Here is a 21,261-nt window from a genome sequence, read left to right on the forward strand (position 1 = left end):
CTTGATCACTTAGAAGTTCATGGTATTAAATAGTTCTTTTAAATTGTGGTTTTGTGTGTATGTATGTGTGTGCTAGGGATCAAACCTGGGGCCTTGCCTTATGCATGCTAGACAAGTGCTTTACTACCAGGCCACATCCCCAACCCTCATAAATTATGTAGAAAACAGGAAATTCCAAATCAAAGTTACAATAATACTAGCTTTTAGACATTTTTTTAAATGTAATGTATTAGTCTCTTAATGAGTCTCTATGTATTCACTTTTATCAAGATCTTTATTTCTTCATGTATCTTCAAATTACTACATAGCATCCTTTATTTTCGTTTAACCCTGAAGGTGCAGGTCAGTTGTAGTGGCAACTAACTTCCTCATCTTTTGTTTGTCTAGAATGCTTTAATTTCTCTCCCATTTTTGAAGGGTGTCTTTGCTGCATATTGACTTCTTGGTTGATAAATTTTGTTCTTTAAATATTTTTTGCCCACTGCCTTTTTGGCCTTCAATGTTCCTGATAATAAACTTGCTGAAAGTCTTATTGATAATCCCTTGTATGTGACAAGATACCCTCTCTTGCTACTTTCAAGATTCTCTTTTTATCTTTGTATTTTGAAAGTTTGATTATAATATGTCTTACAGTGTGAGTCTCTTTGAATTTATCTTACTTGTTTATCAAGCTCATAAGATATTTTTATTCATAGCTTTCATCAAATTTGGAAACTTTCCAGATATTATTTCCTTCAAATATTCTCTCTTATCCTTTCTCTTTCTTTTCTCTTCCTAAGACACATACACTGCATATATTGGCATATTCCCACAGACACCTTAAACTCTGCTCATTTTCCCCATTTTTTTTCCTTTATATTCCTTAGACTCAATAAATTCCATTATCCTAAGTTCAAGTTCACTGATTCTTCTGCTGTTAAAGTCTGCATTTGGATAATTTTAATTTTCAGCTCCATAATTTCTTTTTGGGTATTTTATTTTTTAATTCATATTTCCATTTTGTCCATGTATGCATCTATTGACTTTTTTTGTATCTTCCTTTTGTTCTTTGAGTACTTTCAAGACAGTTGTTTTAAAGTCTTTGTCTAATAAATCTGCCATCTGAGTTTTTTTCAGGGATTGCTCTATTGAATTTTTTCCCCACTTGAAAGGGCCATACTTTTCTAGTTCTTTGTATACCCTGTAATTTGTTGTTGTTGAAACTGGACATATAAATTTAATAATATGGGAACTCCATAAATCAGATTCTTCTCTTTCTCTATAGTTTGCTGGGGTTTTGTTGTTGTTTTTATGTTTTCATTACTTTTATTTTCAATTGTTGTAGGCAGTTTCTGTGTCAAGTATCAGCCTGGGGTATAAAATGAAGGTCTTTTGAAGTCTCTTCTGCATATTTCCTATGCAGTAATTTAAAATTTTTCCTTGTATATGCAGTTGTTTTTGAATGTCCTTCTTGTTAGTATCAAGCTTCCAAAAGAGAAAAAAGAATAGTGAAATGCAGGAAATGAGGTACCAGCCCTTTAGAGTTACTTCCTCTGAGAGGGAATGGCTTGTAGCCATGCGGGGAGGTGCAACAACAATGGCCATCTGCCTGTTTGTCAATTCTCTGTGATCAGAAATAGCCATCACTGATCCATACTCAGATCCCCAATATTTGGAGGACAGAGTAATTTTTCTTTTTGCCTCCTCTGGCTCCTGCTGGTTGTATGCAAGTTATGTAGTCTGCTTACCGCAGGGTTGAGGGGTATAGGATTGGTAGCTGCTACTGTATAAGAGCTGAAATTTATGAAAATTCACCAATTTACTGCCTAGGCCTTCTACTGAAAGTTACAAGTCTTCAAGAGACTCCAGAATTTAAAAATTGCTACCTCAGATTCTGCAGTGTAATTGTTGTTTAGGTAGAGAGAGTGAGTCCTGATATTTCCTACTTTGGCATCTTCCCAAAATTTTCCCTTGTATTATTTTTATAACATTTTTATTCAGTTTGATTTTTTTAAAAAAGAGACATCTTTTAAAATTTCAGACCCTAGGGTATTTCATTATTCTTTTCCTATTCATCGTATTTATCATATCCTTTCACTTAAAAATGGTTGGGAGTAAAACAAAGACTGATAATTAAAGATGTTGGAAGATGACCTTTGGTTGCAACATAGCTTTCTTAGAGCCACAATGGGACACACAATTCTGTGTATTCCAGAAGTCTACTCTGATCTGAGAATAAGTTCATAGCACCTTATAATGTGCCAAAGTAGTGATCTGATAAACATGAACCTTCAGAATTTTATCCAAAGTACATATTTTAAAGAATTTCAAAAGAAAATTGCAAGTTATAAAAATTACATATATATTAAATTGAAGAAGTATCTAAGGTATTAAGATGGTATTGTATCATGAACTAAGAAAACTGGCTTTTTGTTATACCTGTTTGTACAGAAGCACCTCATACAAATCTCTCTATGACTGTTAAAATAGGATATTAATACCTACCCCCATATTTATTTTGCTGGTGTGTGCATAAAACCACATCATTGGGCTTTTTCTCCTCAAAAGGAATAAATAAAAGGATGGAATTATTGAATTCCTCCAGCCCAGGCCCTTCATTTCTGCCTATTTCCTTCTTCTCTTACTTTTACTTAGCCAATAATCATACTAAATTACATGAGATTCTGCGAATAGAATGTTCTGTTTCATTCTGCCAAACTTTCTCTTGTTCTCTTCCATCTGCTTGAACCACTTTTCTATCATCCCTTCACATGGCTCATTTTATACTTTAACACTCAGTGTTGCCTTTCTCTCCTCCAGGAAAGCTTCTCTAAAGTTCCAGTCAAGGCTAATAAAAGCTTTTTGTCTCTGCTCTTGGGGTATTGTATACCTCCCTCCTCCCTGGCATTCATCAGTTATATTAAAAATTCTGTTTATGAATATTTTCTACAGGACTATAACTTCCTTGAGGCCAGGGACTATATTATTTTCATTTTTCAGCTCCTAGCACCTATTGCAGTACCTAATAAATAGGAGATATGTAATATATTTTTTTGAACTGGACTATGGAAGACTGCCTGGGAAACATATGTTATGTTCCCCAGGAAGGTAGCAGATGTCTTTAGACAAGTCTTTCAGAAACAATGTTTCATAAAACCAGTTAAAAAGAAGGATTTGGATTTTGGTAGACTATGAGTTGCCATGAGCAATAACATTTCTGGAAGGAAATGTGGTAGCTCTTGCTGTCAGTTTTTTCTCTGATAAAACTCATAAAATAGTGTTCACTGATTAAGAATTATAATTAATCATCTGTTGCTAAATTTGTTTTGCAGAAGTTGATGTACTACAGAGAAAATATCATAGGAAAAGATTTAGATTTTTATGAAACAAATTATTCTACCACTTTAGTTTTTAGATTAGGACCGGGCAAAATGGTAGTTTAAGGTACTTGCCCATTGTAAGACACAAGGCATTTCTATTATACATCATAAATTCATACAAGAAGGAGGTAGTATGGACAGGGACTGCAACATAGTAATTCCCTTAATGAAAAGGCTTTGATCCATCTTTTAACCCAATGAAAGCTTTTGAGTCTTAGGTTACCTCTGTCCCTTATACCCTCATAATCATTACTATGATCTCCACCCCCCACCCCAATAACCTGTCTTTTAAGGGAAAAAAAAGGATGAAAAGCTTGGATAAAGAACAGAGATAACAGAAGAACCACTGTAAATTTTAGTTTGTTTTTCTCCCCTTCTCCTTGCTTCTATGTTTAATAGAAACAAACTGTATATATAATAAAACATCCATACATATGGCATATTAACTATAGCATTGGTTAATTTTTAGTGACTTCTCCACAACATATAATTCTCATATTAATAAATTCTCTGCCAATCTCTGAAAATCTTTGTTAGAGAAGAATAAGAAAGCTCCAGTTATCAAGAAGCAAATACCTTTCAGTCCTCACATGAATCATCCTTGGTTATTATACATCATTTATTTTAACTCTAAACAACATAAATGGAAACCAAGTATGGGAAACTGTATCAGGATTGAGATAGATAAAGCTAGAGCCAAACCAATGGCCAAGGACAGTAGTAAATATAAACTGGGTATGTTTAATTTGAGAATCAAGGCACTTTTAGGTCAAACTGCTCTGCTAGGTCAAGAGTAAGTAACTATAGATCCAATGACCACATGTATTTTATCTTGGCTGGATCCATCTGGAGGAAAAGGAAGGAACCAGTGTTAAGAAGGCTAATCTGATTGGGGTTGTCCCTAAAAAGAATATCTGAAGGAATATGAGAATCTCAGGCTCAAAGTGTAGTAGCTTGGTTAAGAAAGCTCAGGCATAACTCTGGTAGGTATGTCATATGAACAGGAGAATCTGTGAGTGATGATGATGTCCCATGGTCAGAGTGGCTTATCTATTTTAGAAGTGCAAGAAGCAAAGTGCCAACCCCAGCCATGATGTTTTAGGAAATGTCATTACTCTACTCAGGGGAAATTAAGTATGATTCAGAAAATACAAGTAAGAATTTGAGAGAATAAGCCTCAGAGACCTATAAATGCCTCTCTGTAAATTCCTCAACCCTTGATTGCACCTCTAATCAGGGTGTTCCCTCTATATGTTGATACATATGCAGAGTAAGTTCAGGACCACCACTTTGATATTTCTGCCTGGCCTCTTGAGAAACTCAAATGTTTAATGTGTCATATCTCAGCCAGAGGTCCCTCTGTCAAAATAACCTGAATATTTATTGGGTATTGATTTTGCAATTGCAGCAAATTAGGCCATTGTCCACCTGCTGAATCCACTAGTCATATTCTGGCCATTATTATACCTTTAATTACAGTCCTAACAAGTGGGTGAGTGGGTCGAAATTCCAATTAGTATACCTTAGATGAATATAATGGAGTCATTTGTTTTTGAGGGGATATCCTGTTGTAGCTAGAATTGGGGACTATATGAATTAATTTGATAATGAGCCTGAATATAATATATAAAAAAGATTTTGAGAAAGCATGTGCAAGTTTAAAATATATATTATAAATAATTTTTTACATTAAATATATGTATATATACATTAAATAAATATTTATATTAAATATATGCATATTTACAAATATATATATAAATAATATGTATTTATATATTTATATATATGTGTGTGTGTGTATACACACACACACACACACACACACACACTCACATACACACAGGCTGAGTTTCCTGAGTGTACATGATAAAAAAAGAGTCAAAGAAAAAGAAGATTATTGATGTTTGCCTAGTATTGATGTGGAAGAGGAAAACTTAGTCTCTGACCTAAGATTTTAGGTAAACAAATTTCAGCATTTTATAATGATGCTTTAAGCTCTTCTATGTAGACAAAGGGTCTGAGTTCTCAAAAAGTATACCTGCCATCCTCTCCTGTGTGGCAAAAATAAAGAAATAAGAATATTAAAAATATAGAGGTAAATAGAAAAAAAATGTATGAATAAAGTCCTGACCACCCCTTTGCCACCTACAACTTACACAGAAATGCATGCACACTTCGGGTGATCTGAGAAAAGAGTTTTCAGATCTGCCACCCTGAGGCCAGCATCCTAAAACAAAGAGACCAGAGAGACCCATGGGCCTCACCATCTTAGGGTGACCATAAGGTCATTTTCACTGGCAGGGTAGGATTAGGTCCTGCTTTGGTAGTAAGTAATCAGGGGCCATCACTCATAGTTTCTAGCCCTAGCAGTTACATTGTAGCACCATTAGTCATTTCTGTGAGCAGTAAACATCATAAAAAAGGAAGAATGGAATTTTATTTTTTTCTGATTGAATTTGTATATAGAGCAATTGTTTTTGAATAAGTGTTTTCCAGAGGATTTTTTTTCCCCAGAGGATTTTTTAAACTTAACTTTGATGTAATTTTTTTTTTTTGTGGGTGGGTACTAGGGTTTGAACTCAGTTTAACCACTGAGCCACATCTCTAGCTCCTTTTAGTGTTTGGGGTTTTTAAATTTTATTTTGAGACAGTGTTTCACTAAGTTTCTAAGGCTGGCTTTGAACTTTTGATGCTCTTGCCTCAGGTTCCCAAGTTGCTGAGATTATAGGCATGAGCCACCACGCTTGGCTTTAATATAATTTTAACACAAATAGCATCTGCTTTATTTCTTGGTTCCTGTGTATTTCTAGGAATTACCTCCTTACAATGGTTATGGATTAATTGAAGATTCTGCTCAGAATTGCTTTGCTCTTATTCCAAAAGCTCCAAGAAAAGATGTTATTAAAATGCTGATGAATGACAACAAGGTGCTTCGTTATTTGGCTGCACTGGTGAGTCAAATTTTTATGTACCTCCTGTTCTTAGAATTGTGTACTCTTGTCTAATTTGCCTGTCTGTTTTTACTAAAACAAGTACTGAATCTAGACCCTAGTCTTTAAGAAGGTTGAATAATATTGAGTATAGTACCCCTGAACCAAGACCTAGCTGAAGTCCTGAAGTCCTTTCTCCCCCATGAACCTTTTTTAGATCATTAATCTCTCTTTTATTCTTCAAATTTCAACAGACCTTGTTGCCTCTTTAGTAAGCATTTATGAAATTTTGTGCTGTATTCAAATAATTTATGTATTTATGCATCTTTCCAGGTAATGTGATTTAGTAATGTCTTACTAAATTTTATTATTAGCTGTGATATCTAGCTTGATATATTTTATATTCATTAAATATAATAAATTGAGTCATACCATATTAATAGACACTGCCTTTTAGAGGTTATGTGATTATGGTTAAGAGCATGGAGATTGAAAATAAACATAAATTCAAAATTAAACTTCACACTTTTTTTTTTTTGGTATGAAGGATTGAACCAGGAGCATTTAACTATTGATACACATCCACAGCCCTTTTTAGTTCTTGAAACAGGGTCTCCCTAAATTTCTTAGCACCTTGCTCACTTATTGAGGCTGGCTTCGAAATTGTAATCCTCCTGCCTCAGCCTCCCAGGCCACTTGGGCTTTCAGATGTGAGCCACCAATGCTCAGCTAAACTCAAACATTTTTAAAACCATGTTTAAGGAGGTAAACAATAAGATAGAGAATTTCAGCAAAAATTGAAAACCAAACCAAAAAAGTCTATTTTAGTTTTGAAAAATTGTCATATTGGTAGAATAAAAGAGAAAAGATAGATTCTGAAAAGCATTTGATAAAATTAGTCTCTTATGATTTAAAAACAAATCTTTTAATAGAGAATAAAACATCATTTTTTTTAATCTTTTGAAGGCTATCTGCCAAAAATCTACTGTAAACAGTATACATAGTGAGGAAATGTGAGCAGTATACTTCCTGACTTTAGGAACAAGGCAAGACTGCTCTCACACCTATGTTCAACATTGTTCTGGAATTTCTTGCTATGGCAATAAGATAGGAAAGTACAGAGAAATGCATAAGGATTGAAGAGGAAGAAATAAAATTTCATTATCCAAAATTAGTGGTTTTATATGTAGAAAATAAAAAGAATCTACATTCTATGTTAGTAAAGTCAATACAAATGTCAATAAACAAAAAAAGTTAAAAATACCATTTACCATAGCACCAAAAATATTAAATTCCTAGAAATAAATCAAACAAAAGGTATATAATACCCAAAACAATATAAAGAAAATTAAAGAAGACCTAAATAAATGAAGGGGCATATTATATTCATTGGTTAGAAATTTCAGTATTATAAAAATATTTGCTCTGAATTCATCCATGATTTCAAAGTTGTTGTAACCAAAATCCCAAAGTGTTTTTACTTTTGCAATTTGACATACTGATTCTATAATTTATGTGGAGATGCAAAGCATCAATAATAACCAAAACACCGTAGGAAGGGAATCAGATCAGTGGATTTTCTCAACAAAACATCTCAATGTATTATACAGCTATAGTAATGAAATCAATATACTTTTGGTGCAAGTATAGATAATTATACCAATGGACTAGGATAGTCAGCCCAAAAACAGAGCTACATGTATAAGATACATGGCAAATATGGCACTACAGAGAGGTTAGGAAATAAGTCATTTTTAATAAATTATATCAGAACAGGTATATCCACATGGGAAAAAATAAAAATATTTGAACTCTACTTCACACCAAAAATAAAAAGTAATCCTGAATAGATTGAAAATTTAAATATGAAAGGTGAAACAATAAAACTTCTTAATGATAGTATAATCTTAATTTGTAATAGAGAAGATTTATTTAGTAGGAACCAAAAAGCAGTACTTGTTTTAAAAATGGGTAAATTTAACTACATTAAGTTGTAGAATTTCTGTTCCTCAACAAAACAACCAAAAACACACCAAAAAACAAAAACAAAAACCACCATTGAGAGAGTAAAAAAGGCAAGCTCAGAATGAGAGAAAATGTGTGCTACAGAAATCCTAAGAACTCATATCCAAAATATGTGAAGGAGAATCTCAACTCATCCCTTCCTTTCTCTCTTTCTTTCCTCCCTCCCTTTCTTCTCCTTCCTTCCCTTTACTTCCTTCCTCCCTCCCTTCATTCCTTCCTTCTTTCTCCCCCCACCCCCTCTTTTATTTTGTATGGGGGATTGAACCCAGGGGTACTTAACCACTGAGCCACATCCCAGGCCTTTTTATATTTTATTTTTAACAGGATCTTGCTAAGATGCTTGGGGTCTCACTCAGTTACTGAGGCTGGCTTTGAACTGGTGCTCCTCCTGCCTCAGCCTCCCAAGCCTCTGGGATTACAGGTGTGCGCCACTGTGCCCAGCTCAATTCATTTCTTAACAAGTATTTCGTAAAAGAGAATATCAAAAAAGCCTTTAAACGTATGAGAAGGTGCTCAGCCTCCTCAGTAATCCAGGAAGTGCAAATTACTACCTCAATGAACAACTTCTCCTCACCCATCAGAATGATTAGTATGTTGGTGAGAATATGGAGCCATAGGAACTCTCATACTCTCAGTGATATATCCACTTAGTAACATAGTCCAGAATACCATATTGTGCCAAAATGATAGTATTCTATTTATACACCAAAAGATAAAAATGTTCATAACAGTATAATTCATAATAGCCAAAAGTAATAGCCATAATATCCATACTAGACCTAAGTATCTACCTATTAGAGAATAGATAAATAAATTATGGCTAATTTGTACAATGATTTGAATTCTATACAGTGAAAATTAGTGAACTGTAGCCTAAAATATTAGCATGTATAAATCATACGAACATAATTTTGAGGGAGTACTGGGGATTTAACCCAGGGACACTTAATCACTGAGCTACATCCCCAGCCCTTTTTGTCATTTAAGACAGGGTCTCACTAAGTTGCTTAAGGTCTCAATGAATTGCTGAAGTTGGGCTTGTGATCCTCTGGTCTCAGCCTCCTGAACTGCTGGGATTACAAGCATGTGCCGCCATGCCTGGCCAAACATAATTTAAAATGTAAGGTTACAGACACAAATTAATACATACATGTCATATAATTTCATTTATATAAAGATTTAAAAGCAGTCAGAACAAAACTATTTTGGGATGCCTGTTTGTGATGATAATAAAGAAAACCATAAAACTCAAGATAGTGGCTTTTTTGGTGGGGAAAGGTAGCATATAGAGAGCACTTTCTAGGTTCTGTCAGTGTTCTATTTCTTGACATGGGTGGTGATTACATGATTGTTCATTTTGTGAAATTCTTTGAGCTGTATATTATGGGTTTTTCTTTGTTTTTGTAGTTTTCTCTGTGTTGTAGTTCATGATTAAAAAAAAAACATTTAAAAGAAAGCCATCATAATTATTAGCAATGAAATACTGGGTATGTTTGAATAGTCAGGGAAAAAGAAGTGATATTCTTTCTGGTGGAGGTAATTTTCAAATGTTTTTTCTTGACTTATTTGCTAAAATAGAGAACTATATTTATTAGGCTCCTCACAAAAGTTCTTAAAAAAGAAAGCATGCTGGACAATCAGGGGAAAAGGTGTAGGAGTGAGGTGGGGACTTCAGAAGAAAAGAGGGAAATTAAGTTAAAAATGATCAGAGGCAAATATCAATAGGTTCAGTATAATTGAGTTAATATAAGGAGTTCAGACAAGGACACTGGACATGTTGTGAGACAATAAAGTAAAAGAAAGCTAGGCAGGTGATGGTTGTTTAAGTAAAAATCTGCTGGTAAACTGCCTGGGGCTCAGAATAGAGTGCTGGCCCAGGAACTTGGGGAAGTGTAAAAACATTAATTTGAGCACAAAAGAAAAACTTTATGCCATTACAAGAGAAAAATTGGTTCTGATGCATGTCCTGCCTGTCAAAGAAATTCTGAAGACCCAAAATACAGAAGAATACAATTTGCTCAACAAAGTTTGTTTACATCAGGTACTACACATGGTGGTTGTCTGATATGAATTTTAGTGTACTATGTTAGGTCCTTTGAAAAATATGTAATTACATTATTCACAAATGAGGAGCAAATCATTCAACTACTCAAATTTTCAATTTCTTTTTTTTTTTTTAAATTTTGAGACAGGGTCTCATTAAGTTGCTTAGGGTCTTGCTAAGTTGCTGAGGCTGTCCTCAAATTTGTGATCCTCCTGTCTCAACCTTCTGAGTAGGTAGAATTACAGGTGTGCACCACCATGCCCAGTAATATATCATATTTTTTAAAAGTTGTGGCCTGGAGTGTAGCTCAGTGGTAAAGTGTATGCTTAGCAAGCTAGTTGAGGACTTGAGGAAGTGTTAGAAGAGCATAAAAAACAGAATTTGAACAGTGATTTTCAAAACAGTGTACATGCCCTCCAAAGGGTATACAAGACCATACAATATGTAATGTTTGTTAAGAAAATATTATTTTGTCTGTTTATTTTAAATTCTTTTTTTTTTTTTTTTGGTACCCGGGAGTGAACCCCAAATCTTTAACCACTGAGACACATCCCCAGCCCTTTTTCATATTTTGGAGACAAGGTCTCGCTGAGTTGCTTAGGGCTTCACTAAGTTGTTGAGGCTGGCTTTTAACTTGTAATTCTCCTGCCTCAGCCTCCCATGCCACTGGAATTACAGGCACGTCACCATGCCTGGCTATCTATATCTTACTTATGAGTGCACTTATTTCATAGCCCCCAATATTTTTATATGTGCTTTGTAATGCATAAAATATGTAGCAGAACTTATGTTTATTGATTGATTTTTATTATATACCTGGCTCTGTAGGAATTTAAATTTGGGGAAACTGGCTAGATTAGGAATCTTCATAACATCTTCTTTTCTTCACCCTTCTAGGAATCCCCTATCCCAGAAGACAAAGACCGCCGATTTATCTTCTCTTATTTTCTAGCCACTGATATGATCAGTATCTTTGAGCCTCCTGTTAGAAATTCTGGTATCATTGGGGGCAAGTACCTTGGGAGGACTAGAGTTATTAAACCATTCTCTGAGGCAGAAAACCCCATCTACTATGGCCCTAGTGACTTCTTCATTGGTGCTGTCATTGACGGTAGGTCCAAACACAGTTCAGAATTTCCCACTGACTGAGTAAATGGGTTCTTCTTAGTTGTAATTTAATTAATTTAAGTTTTGTGAGAGGCAATTAGGTTTTATTCCAGAAGAGATAAATCTAGTAGACTTTTATAAGTGGTATAATATCTTAACCTCATTCCTTATCAATTAAACTTTAAATTGGTTGCATTTGTTGGCACTAAATTTTTTACATTAATGCAACCATGTTAGTTAGGTGTTCACAACGGTCTTCCTAAACGCTGAGAAAAGTACTGCATATTAATTTATATAGCTATTGATAATTCATTAGTCTGGGTTATATCGTTGGAGTGTTAATAGTATTTTATCTCTGATCACATGAGGGAAACAATAAAACTAAGTGTATTGCTACCTCTTTCCAGTGTTTGGCCACCGATTCATCATCCTTGATATAGATGAGTATGTTCTAAAATACATGGAGAGCAATGCTGCCCAGTATTCACCAGAAGCACTCTCATCAATTCAGAACCATGTCCGAAAGCAAGAAATTCCTGCACCAGAACTGGAAAAGTATGTTTGACTGCCTAGGGTCCTTTTTGGCCTTGGCATATGCAAAATTTCCAGGAAGTAATTCTTGTCAAAATGAAAGTGTAATAATATTTTAGATTTTCAGATTTTCCCTCATCATATTGGAGTTTATTAGATCTACACAAAAAGTTCCCTGAATTTAGTATAATAACTAGTAACTTGGAACTTTTTCAGCTACATTTATTTAGCAAATAATTATTGAATACCTGTATTTAAGATGCTATCACAAGGTCATTGAGCTTTAGCAATAAATAAAATAGACAAGAAGTTGTTGACATCATGGAATTGACCTTCTAAGCACAAAGAGATAGATATTAACACAAATAAGTAAATTATACAGTATACTAAGTGACAAATGCCATTGGAAAATAGGGCAAAATGCACATGATAAGGGCTTCTGGATGGGGGAACTGGGTTGTAATCACTTAGTGTGGATGGTTGTACCTTAAGAAAGTGACCTTGAGCAACACTTTGGGGAGTTCACCTGGTGGACATCTGGAAGAACAGCTTGTATAAAGATTGCAAAGTCTAATGTTGTGAACAACCAATAAAAAAAAAAAAAAGATTGCAAAGTCTCTGAGGGGTAGCACACACCCAGCCTAGAGTATTCAGGTAGCACTGGCCAGCAGTAGACTAGTAGGAATAGCTAACATGGAGGGAGGTGAGGGAGAAGAAGAGATTGAATTAGAAAACTAACAAGGGGCCAGGTTGTGTAGGGCCTAACAGGTCTGTGGAAAGATCTTGGTCTTTCTCTGAATGAAATGAAAACCCCATGGATTTTCTGAGTAGAGGAATAGCAAGATGTGATATATGTTTTAAAAGAATTACCCTGGCTGTTCTGTTGAAAATAGATTAGGAAGGAGACCAGCTAAGAGGATCACAGTAGTAATCCTGGCAAGACATGATGATGCATGGACCAGGGTGGTAAGTGGAGGTGTGGGAGAAGTGCTGTGATTTCATTATATTTTGAAGGTAGAGCCAGTGTGACTACAGACAGATTATACAGGGGCTGTGAGAAAAAGAGAATAGTTAAGGATACTCTAAGGTTTTTGGCATGAACATCAGGAAGGAAGGACTTGTCATCAACTGAGATGGAAAAATGTGGACTATAGATAGAGGAGGTTTTTAGTGGAATAAAGGTGGGAATTTTGGTTTTGGATATACTAGGTTTAATACTTAAAAGAAATAGCCAAGTAGAGATGTCATATAGACTGTTGGGTATGTAAGTCAGGAGTTCATGTGAGAGGTCTAGGCTGAAGAAGTCAATGTGGTGGTTGTTGTCATATAGATGATATTTTAGGCCATGAGACTGAATGAAATTTCAAAGGGAGTTAGTATAGATAAATAAGTGAATAGCCCAGCACAGTGGTGTAATCCCAGTGACTTGGGAGGCTGAAGCAGGAACATTGCAAGTTCAAGGCCAACCCCTGCAATTTTTTGAGGCCCTAAGCAACTTAGTGAGACCCTATCTCAAAGTAAAAAAAATAAAAGGGGCTGTAGTTCAGTAGTAAAGCATGGGCTCAATCCTCAGTACCAAAAATAAAAAGTGCAGCTAGGCTTTCAGGTCCTCTGATGCTAAGAACAGGAGAAACTGGAAAGGACCACCAGGAGGCAGAAAGAAAGCCAAGAGAGTATGGCATCCTGAAAGTCACATAAAGAGAGTATGGACAGTCCTCCTTTCTCAGTTGTGTGGGACTGGAAACACCATTGAGTGACTGTGAAAAACAACTGTAGCAATATAGGAAAACTTACTATTATTCTGCTAAAAATTTTTGTCACCATATTAATTCTGATCATTATATTCATGTAGGGAAACAAAAAAATGGTAAAACTAGTTTTTACTCAGCACATTGTAGTTTAAAACAGTGCGAACTGAGAAGTAAAGTATTTTATTTTTGAAAAAAAAAGTATCAAGAGTAGTTTGAACAGTGCTTGCCTTGTTCTCATTGTGTAACTTGTGATACAGACTGACATGTTTTCTGTGACTTGGCACATTGTCATACTCCTGTTTAAGTTTGGTCAATTTCTAACATTTTTATCATTTTTACCTTCAAATGTCATGAAAGATATTCTAGAATTTCTTTACTGAGGGTAAGTTGTCTCTGAGAGTTCTTTTCACAGCAGTATTTTTATGGGCCTCCAAGGCATTCTCGTCCTTTTCATTGCAACTGCTTTCCTCACCTGTGTCAGTAGCTTCACCTTCATGGAATTCCTCTGGCCACATATCCACCATCTTTTGAAAGAAAGCAGCATCCACATTACCACAGTCAACTGTTTCTTTCCTAACTCCATTTATGTTTGACCAGAATTTCACTTTTGGACAATTCCCTCTTTTGATGATCCATTTTTGTAAAGTATCATGTTGCTGTGCCCCCAAGAAGGAGGAGGCAAAGTAGTTATGCACTTGGCTGTGAATGAACTGAAAAACAGATGCACGGGAACCAAGAGACAATAGACTTGGAGACAAGTGATGTGATTGTCACTGATCATAATGTGCATCTGCTATTTATGTTACAATTAGTTCACTAATGACCTGACATAGAAGTTTTTACTTTATGCAATTACTCAAGGTTAATAAACTGTGGTAACTGGGATTTTAACCATGTTGTTGAGGGACTGGGTTGTTTTACTAAATGGTAGTGATTGAGATTCATGCATCTTAGAACTGTGCAAATCCAGAACTGTCAGTGTATCAAGGAAGATGGAATGATTTATGTGTCAAATAAGGATTTGGCATTTTGCACAGAATTCGGGAACTTAGTGAGGAGTTTTAGGGCAAAGAGGCATAAGAAAATTTAATGGGAGTGGATTTAAGAGAGAATGAAAAGAGGAATTTTTTACCAGAAGTACAGATAACTCTTTTGAGAAGGTTTGGTGCAAAGGTGAACAGAGAAGGAGTGGAGAAGCTGGCAGAGGAAGAAAATTCAAGACAGGTTTTGTTTTGTTTTTGCTTTAAAATAGAAGAAATAACAGCATTTTATATATGAAAATTCTTTAGTAAAGAGAGAGAGAGAGAGAGAGAGAGAGAGAGAGAGAGAGAGAGAGAATTACTAGAGTATGTGAAAGAGGATGGGTTAGTATTCAAGACAAGAAGGTAGAAGCACTAACCCTGCATCTAGGTCAATCATTCTTGAATATTTTGGTCATAGAACACTTTTGAAATCTTAAAAATTATTGAGGACCCTAAAGAATTGTTGTGTATCTTTATTTATATTTAGCATGCAAACTATATTTGAAAATTTTAAATATTAATTTTTAAAAGACAAATAAACTCATTTCATGTTAACAAAAAATATAATTTCTGTGGGGAAACAAAATCCTCCATTTTCTCAATCAAAAGCTTTGATGAATGAGAAGAATGGCATTGTTTTATACTTTTGCAAATCTCTTTAATGTCTGGTTTTACTAATAGAAGTGAGCTGAGTTTTTATCTGCTTTTTTATTTAGCCTTCTATGATATCATTCCTTGTGAATCTTTGGAAAACTCCATTGTGCACTTGTGAGAAAACCTGAGTAAAATGATAAATAATTACCGAATTATTATGAGGATAGTTTTGGCCTTGTTAACCCCCAATAGCATCCTGGGAACCTTCAGGGATCCTGGGATTATTCTTTGAAACATTGTTCTTTGGCAGCAGGCAGGAAGGCAAGGCACCTGGGTACAGATGCTGGTAAGTGCTTAGATATGCTTGGGACCCCTCCTGATTGTGCCAGTGAGGTAGTCAGTAGGAAGAACGAGAAGTTGTGAAATGCTTTATTTATTGAATATATAGATGAAGTTAAAAATGAATATAAAAATAAAGTGAAAAAGACATAACATTATTTAATCTCCTAATAAAAAAGAGAGAAAAATGCAAATTGTAATCCACAGATACCATCAACTGAAAAATGGATCCTAATTCCAGAGATGTTAAAATATTTGTCTCAGGCCTGAAGAAACAGGGCAGCTGTCTAGGAAAGTGGGAGGCTTAGTGGGGACTAAATACCACTAAGGGCCCATCCATGGTCATATTTAATTCAAGTACTTCTCAAAAAACTTTGTTCTGTAATTTCCCTATGTCTGTGCAAATACCAGCTGACAATAGAAAGCTACTTGCTTCAGCAAATTACCTTTCAGAAAAATCACATTTTTGATTTTGTATTGAGAAAAAAATACCACTGGAGGGTCAATAAAAATAAAGAAAAATTCAAGTTCTTGGTTAAGAAATCTATTGCTAACCTTGTTTTGATCCTCACTTCTCCTCTCTTTTGATGGGTCAGAGATAAGTGAGAGGGAATTCTTCAAGATATGAATCCAAGTGTCATACCTTCTTTGTCTTTTAACCGTTTCATCTTTGGCTTATACCTCTCCCATCTTATCATGAATCTCACAGTAAGGAAATACAAATCCTTTATTTGACTAGAGTAATGTAAAGGTATTTGTCAGGCCTGAGTGAAAATTTTTATGTCACATGATAGTTACAGGAGAAGAAAATTTAGAGTCAGCTATTTGTTTCTCTGAACCAGAAAATTAGAATGGTAACTGAGTATTGGACTGCATTTTGAAGTTCTGAAATTCTTTTGGGGTCTTGATTTCTCATTGCAATTTTTTAACTCAGATTTAAGGATAACAAATGCCCATGCTCATAAACCCATGCTCTACACAAAACCTGCATGTTTGACTAGTGTAACACACAAGTCCAGATAGATTATTCTTGTTCTATCTTTGTGTCATTTATGACCTTCAACTTCAAGAGGACCTCCTCTCCTTTCTTTTTCTCTTCTTTTTCTCTCCTGCCACTTTTCCCAAGGAGAAATTTCCAAATATTCTCATTTGTTTTTCCATTTTCTTTAAGCCCCAAGCCCTTCTATATTTTCTTTGCAGTTAGCTTCAAATATGAGATCAAAGTGATCCAGTATTTCCACTCTTTCCTTTAGAATGTTTCTATATTATTACTCATTGTTTCTTTACCTTCTTTTGGCAGAGTAAGTAGCTCCTATTTCTCCAAACTTAATTCTTCTATTTGTGTCTGAACCCACATTTTGACTTTTCCAAAATCGAAGCGCTCCTCGTTAATTGCTTTCTTGAAGGTCATTTCTGTTTTCCAGATATAATGGTGTCATCTCATTAATTCAACATATTCTTGAGCTTATACCATATGTCTGACCTTGTAATAAATATATGAGAGAATGGGGAGCTTGGAATCTAGAGCAGGAGCAGGCAAATATCTACTTGTAAAGGCACAAATGGGAGATGATTTAGGTTTTGTGGGCCATACCATCTCTGAAACTACCTAACTCTGCCCTTGCAGTGTGAAAGCAGCTATTTGTAAATGAATAGGAGTTCCTGTGTTCCAATAAAACTTCATGCCTAAAAAATGCAGGCAGCAGGCTGGATTGGCCTCTGCACCAGTTTCCTGATCCTCTACTCCAATATTTGGTCTTCTTGACTTATGTGTGTTAACCACCCACTTTTGACGCCCGCTTTTTTAAGTTCGGGAAAGCTAATTATTCCTACCTCTCTTAAAGCCTATTTTATGTATCTTTTTCCTACTTACTTCTAGTAGGCTGGTATTTCTCCAGGTCCAGTTTTTGGTCCTCTTGTTTGCCTTCTTTAAACTCCCTTAACATCACACAGTGTGTGAGTTGCTCTCCATGCTAACCATTCTCCAGAAGGAATTCGTACATTTCTGTCTGCTGTAGGTTCTAGGTATTTTGTCCATCTGAATCATTGGCACCTCACACTTTGTACAACAGAAAAGTCATTGTCATTTTCATCTTTCCAGCCCACCTGCTTTTGGCCCTGTTCTTTCTTTCTGCCTATCTGTCCCATGGAGTTGAGATAGCAGTAAAATGTGGCGACACATATAACACCAACATAATGATGAGAACACATGAGGCAGTCAGTAAATGCTAATTCCCCTCTTAATGCAATCAATATCTTGATTTGAAACCTTGGAGATAACCTTGACCTCTTCTATTTTGCAGCACATCCAATACACTGTGTTCTTTTGTTTCATTCTACAATCTCTTGTCTCTGACTTTTTCTTTTCCTTCTCAACACCATTTCCTAACGTAAAGCTCTCTATCAGTTAGAAGTTACATTTGCTGGAGGTAAATAGACTCAGGCTGGTGTGGGGGCTTTATAATGCCATCAGAGAACTGATGTCTCTTTCCTCAGCTTTCACAAGTACCATTTGTCATCATGCTTCACTCTGTGGCCACAAAGTCATGTTCCATCTCTAACTTTACATCTATATTCCAGGCCAGAAGAAAGGAAAGGGCAAATGGTAAAAGGCCAAAGAACTAGAGCCAGTTGCCGTGACTCACACTTCTAATTCCAGCAGCTCAGGAGGCTGAGGCAGGAGGCTCACAAAGTGAAAAGCCAGTCTTAGCAACTTAGTGAAGCCCTAAACAACTTAGTGAGACCATGTCTCAAAATAAAAAATAAAATAGGTTGAGGATATGGTTCAGTGCTTAGGTGCCCCTGGATTCAATCCTTGGTACCAAAAAAAGAAAAAAGAAAAGAAAAGAAAAAAGGAACTCGGTTAAGCACTACCATTTGTTGTGTCACTGCTGTGTCAGGCAGTATGTGATTTATATGTTATATTTAATTCTGATAAGAGTGTTTGTGAGATGGTTTCCTTTAACTGCCGCCCCTCCCCCACCTATTACAGATGAAAGCACTGAGTTGCAGAGCAGTTGGAACTGGATGAAGATTATGCAGCCTTAAAATGGCCAAGCTGAGATTTTGAACCAGGTGCTCTGAGTCCAGAGCCCAAGTTTTGTACTACAGTCTTTTTGCTTTTCCAGAGAAAAGCACTAATAAATCAGGCATGTTTTCACTTAGTAAAAACTCTTGGCCATAACCGAAGCTCCCTGGGCCAGTGACTGCCTGTTCTGGGATGGGTTTACCTTTACTGGGGCAAAGGGGAGGTATGGGTTACAGATCAAGAGCTAAGGTCACACCAGGAGGTCTACACTGAGTCTTTGCAATAGAAATGGCCACTTAAAGCTCTGACACATTATTAGAACTGCCTTCCACCAAAAAGAAATACTGTAGGAAAGGGAGAATAGGATTTCAGACTATTTACTTAAGAAAATACATTAGTTCCACTCAGTTCCTGCTAAGTAGAGGACTTGCCAGGGTGCTTGTAGCAGAATATTCTAAGAGCAGACTGAAAAATCATTAACATTCATCTTACTATCTTACCCATGGGATCACTCTATAGAACACACATTCACTTTTATGGAAAGTAAAGGTAGAGCATTGGAGGGCTTGGAACAATTTTTATCCCACGTATTGGGTTCTCCAGCCACCTCTCAGTAGGCAGTTCCTGCTAAGCATAACTATCAGGCCCCTGAGTTCCATTTAAAAAATATATTTATTTGTTTGTTTGTTTGTTTTAGGTGGACACAATATCTTTATTTTCCATTTTTGACCCATGGGAGCAACAACTTGGCCTGCGAATTGCTGCTCCCTTATAGAATGGGCCCTGGCTTGTGCCCTCATAATAAATTAGGGGCTCTAACTTTAACTGTGTCTGTCTTAAACAGTACCACTCCTTGCCATCTATCTCTGCATCCATCTTGCTCAAAGGTTGCTGATGCTTGGGCATTTTCCCTGATGTATGAAAGGAAATGGGCATCTGGCTTCTTCAGGGAAGGAAGAAGTATTGTCTTTGTTACTCGTCATTTTTCCCAAAGTGATTGGATGATGATCACATTTTGACTTAATATGCTCCATGGCTCTAATTCCTGAAACTATGTGCAGAAAGAGGTTTGAATAGTTTGTGACACTAAAATAGTTCCTTGACAATCATTTATAATTTAGTATACATCACTGGAATTACACCCATTAGTTAAACATAGTCTGCTTTTATAATACATAATGCCATAGGTCATTTAGTTACTGGTGATTTTTATGATGATTTTTATTGTTTTGCCATACTGTAAAAATAACATGTTCACATTTTTAAAATTAAGGGAGTAAATTTTTTTTTATTGGTTGTTCAAAACATTACATAGTTCTTGATATATCATATTTCACACTTTGATTCAAGTGGGTTATGAACTCCCATTTTTACCCCGTATACAGATTGCAGTATCACATCGGTTACACATCCACGTTTTTACATAATGCCATACTAGTGTCTGTTGTATTCTGCTGCCTTTCCTATCCTTTACTATCCCCCCTCCCCACCCCTCCCCTCCCATCTTCTCTCTCTACCCCATCTACTGTAATTCATTTCTCTCCCTTGTTTTGTTTTTTTTCCCTTTCCCCTCACATCCTCTTATATGTAATTTTGTATAACAATGAGGGTCTCCTTCCATTTCCATGCAAATGCAAATAAATATAAGCAAAAATATGTTGAAAATCTCATATCCCAGAGATGACTTCTAATATTTTGTTTTTTAATATGCATATGAAATGTACTAATTCTATCATACTATTTAACTGACTTTACTTGATAGCCTACCATAAATATTCCTGATATTGTGAAATATTTTATGGAACATTGATAGCTTAATATATTTTGGGTAGACCTTATACTCAAATATTCCATCTACTACTTACTCCATTCCCCATAGGAAACTGTCTTTCATTGTTTTCTTTTTTTTTAATTATCTTCCCAGAGTTTCTTTACATAATATAGGCAAATTTGAATATATATTTTTATTCTCCCATGAGTTTTACACAAAAGCTAGCACTTTGTTTTCATACTCTAATACCTCAATTTTCTAACAATCTTTCACTCTTTCTGCAGCATTGTTGATGGCTTCATTATTATTCCATTACTTGATTAAAGTATTTTAACCAATTTCCTATTTTTGGCTATTTAGGCTATCTAAAAACATTCTCATAGATTTATTTTTCATACAATCCATGATTATTTCCCTAGGATAAATTATTTGGAATTCTTTGCTTGACCATTTGCTCCTTGTTTAAAATGACTCCTGAAAGATTATACCACTTTATATCACTCCCAGCAACCATCAACAGTAGGTAAAAGGAACTTAATTTAAAAGAGGCTAGTTGCAACAGTGGACATTTTGAATATTATATACAAGAAAAAATAAGAATAGAAATTCAGTGGGTTAGTGGTTTTGAAGTCATGAGAGGAGAGGGATTCAGTAAGAGGTAGTCAGGCATCCTTGAAAGAACATGTTGGAATGGAGTGAGATGTGAGTTCTGGTTTTGCCTCTGATGTGAATCTGGGATAGGCCTTTAAGTCTGTTT

At 35.5% G+C, this 21,261-nt stretch overlaps 1 protein-coding gene across 2 annotated transcripts in view; it reads left to right on the forward strand.

Annotated features, from left to right (window-relative positions):
• Positions 1-21,261, forward strand: part of EFHC1 (EF-hand domain containing 1) — a 54,777-nt gene that overhangs the window by 30,277 nt on the left and 3,239 nt on the right. For both annotated transcript variants that reach the window (XM_081295863.1, XM_081295864.1), the window contains 3 exons: positions 6,173-6,313; positions 11,259-11,472; positions 11,876-12,023. In XM_081295863.1, coding sequence (XP_081151989.1) covers positions 6,173-6,313; positions 11,259-11,472; positions 11,876-12,023 — 503 coding nt within the window. The remainder of the gene's footprint in view (positions 1-6,172; positions 6,314-11,258; positions 11,473-11,875; positions 12,024-21,261) is intronic.

The sequence above is a fragment of the Spermophilus citellus genome (genome assembly GCF_964194105.1).
Source record: "Spermophilus citellus genome assembly, chromosome: 5".
Lineage (NCBI taxonomy): Eukaryota > Metazoa > Chordata > Mammalia > Rodentia > Sciuridae > Spermophilus > Spermophilus citellus.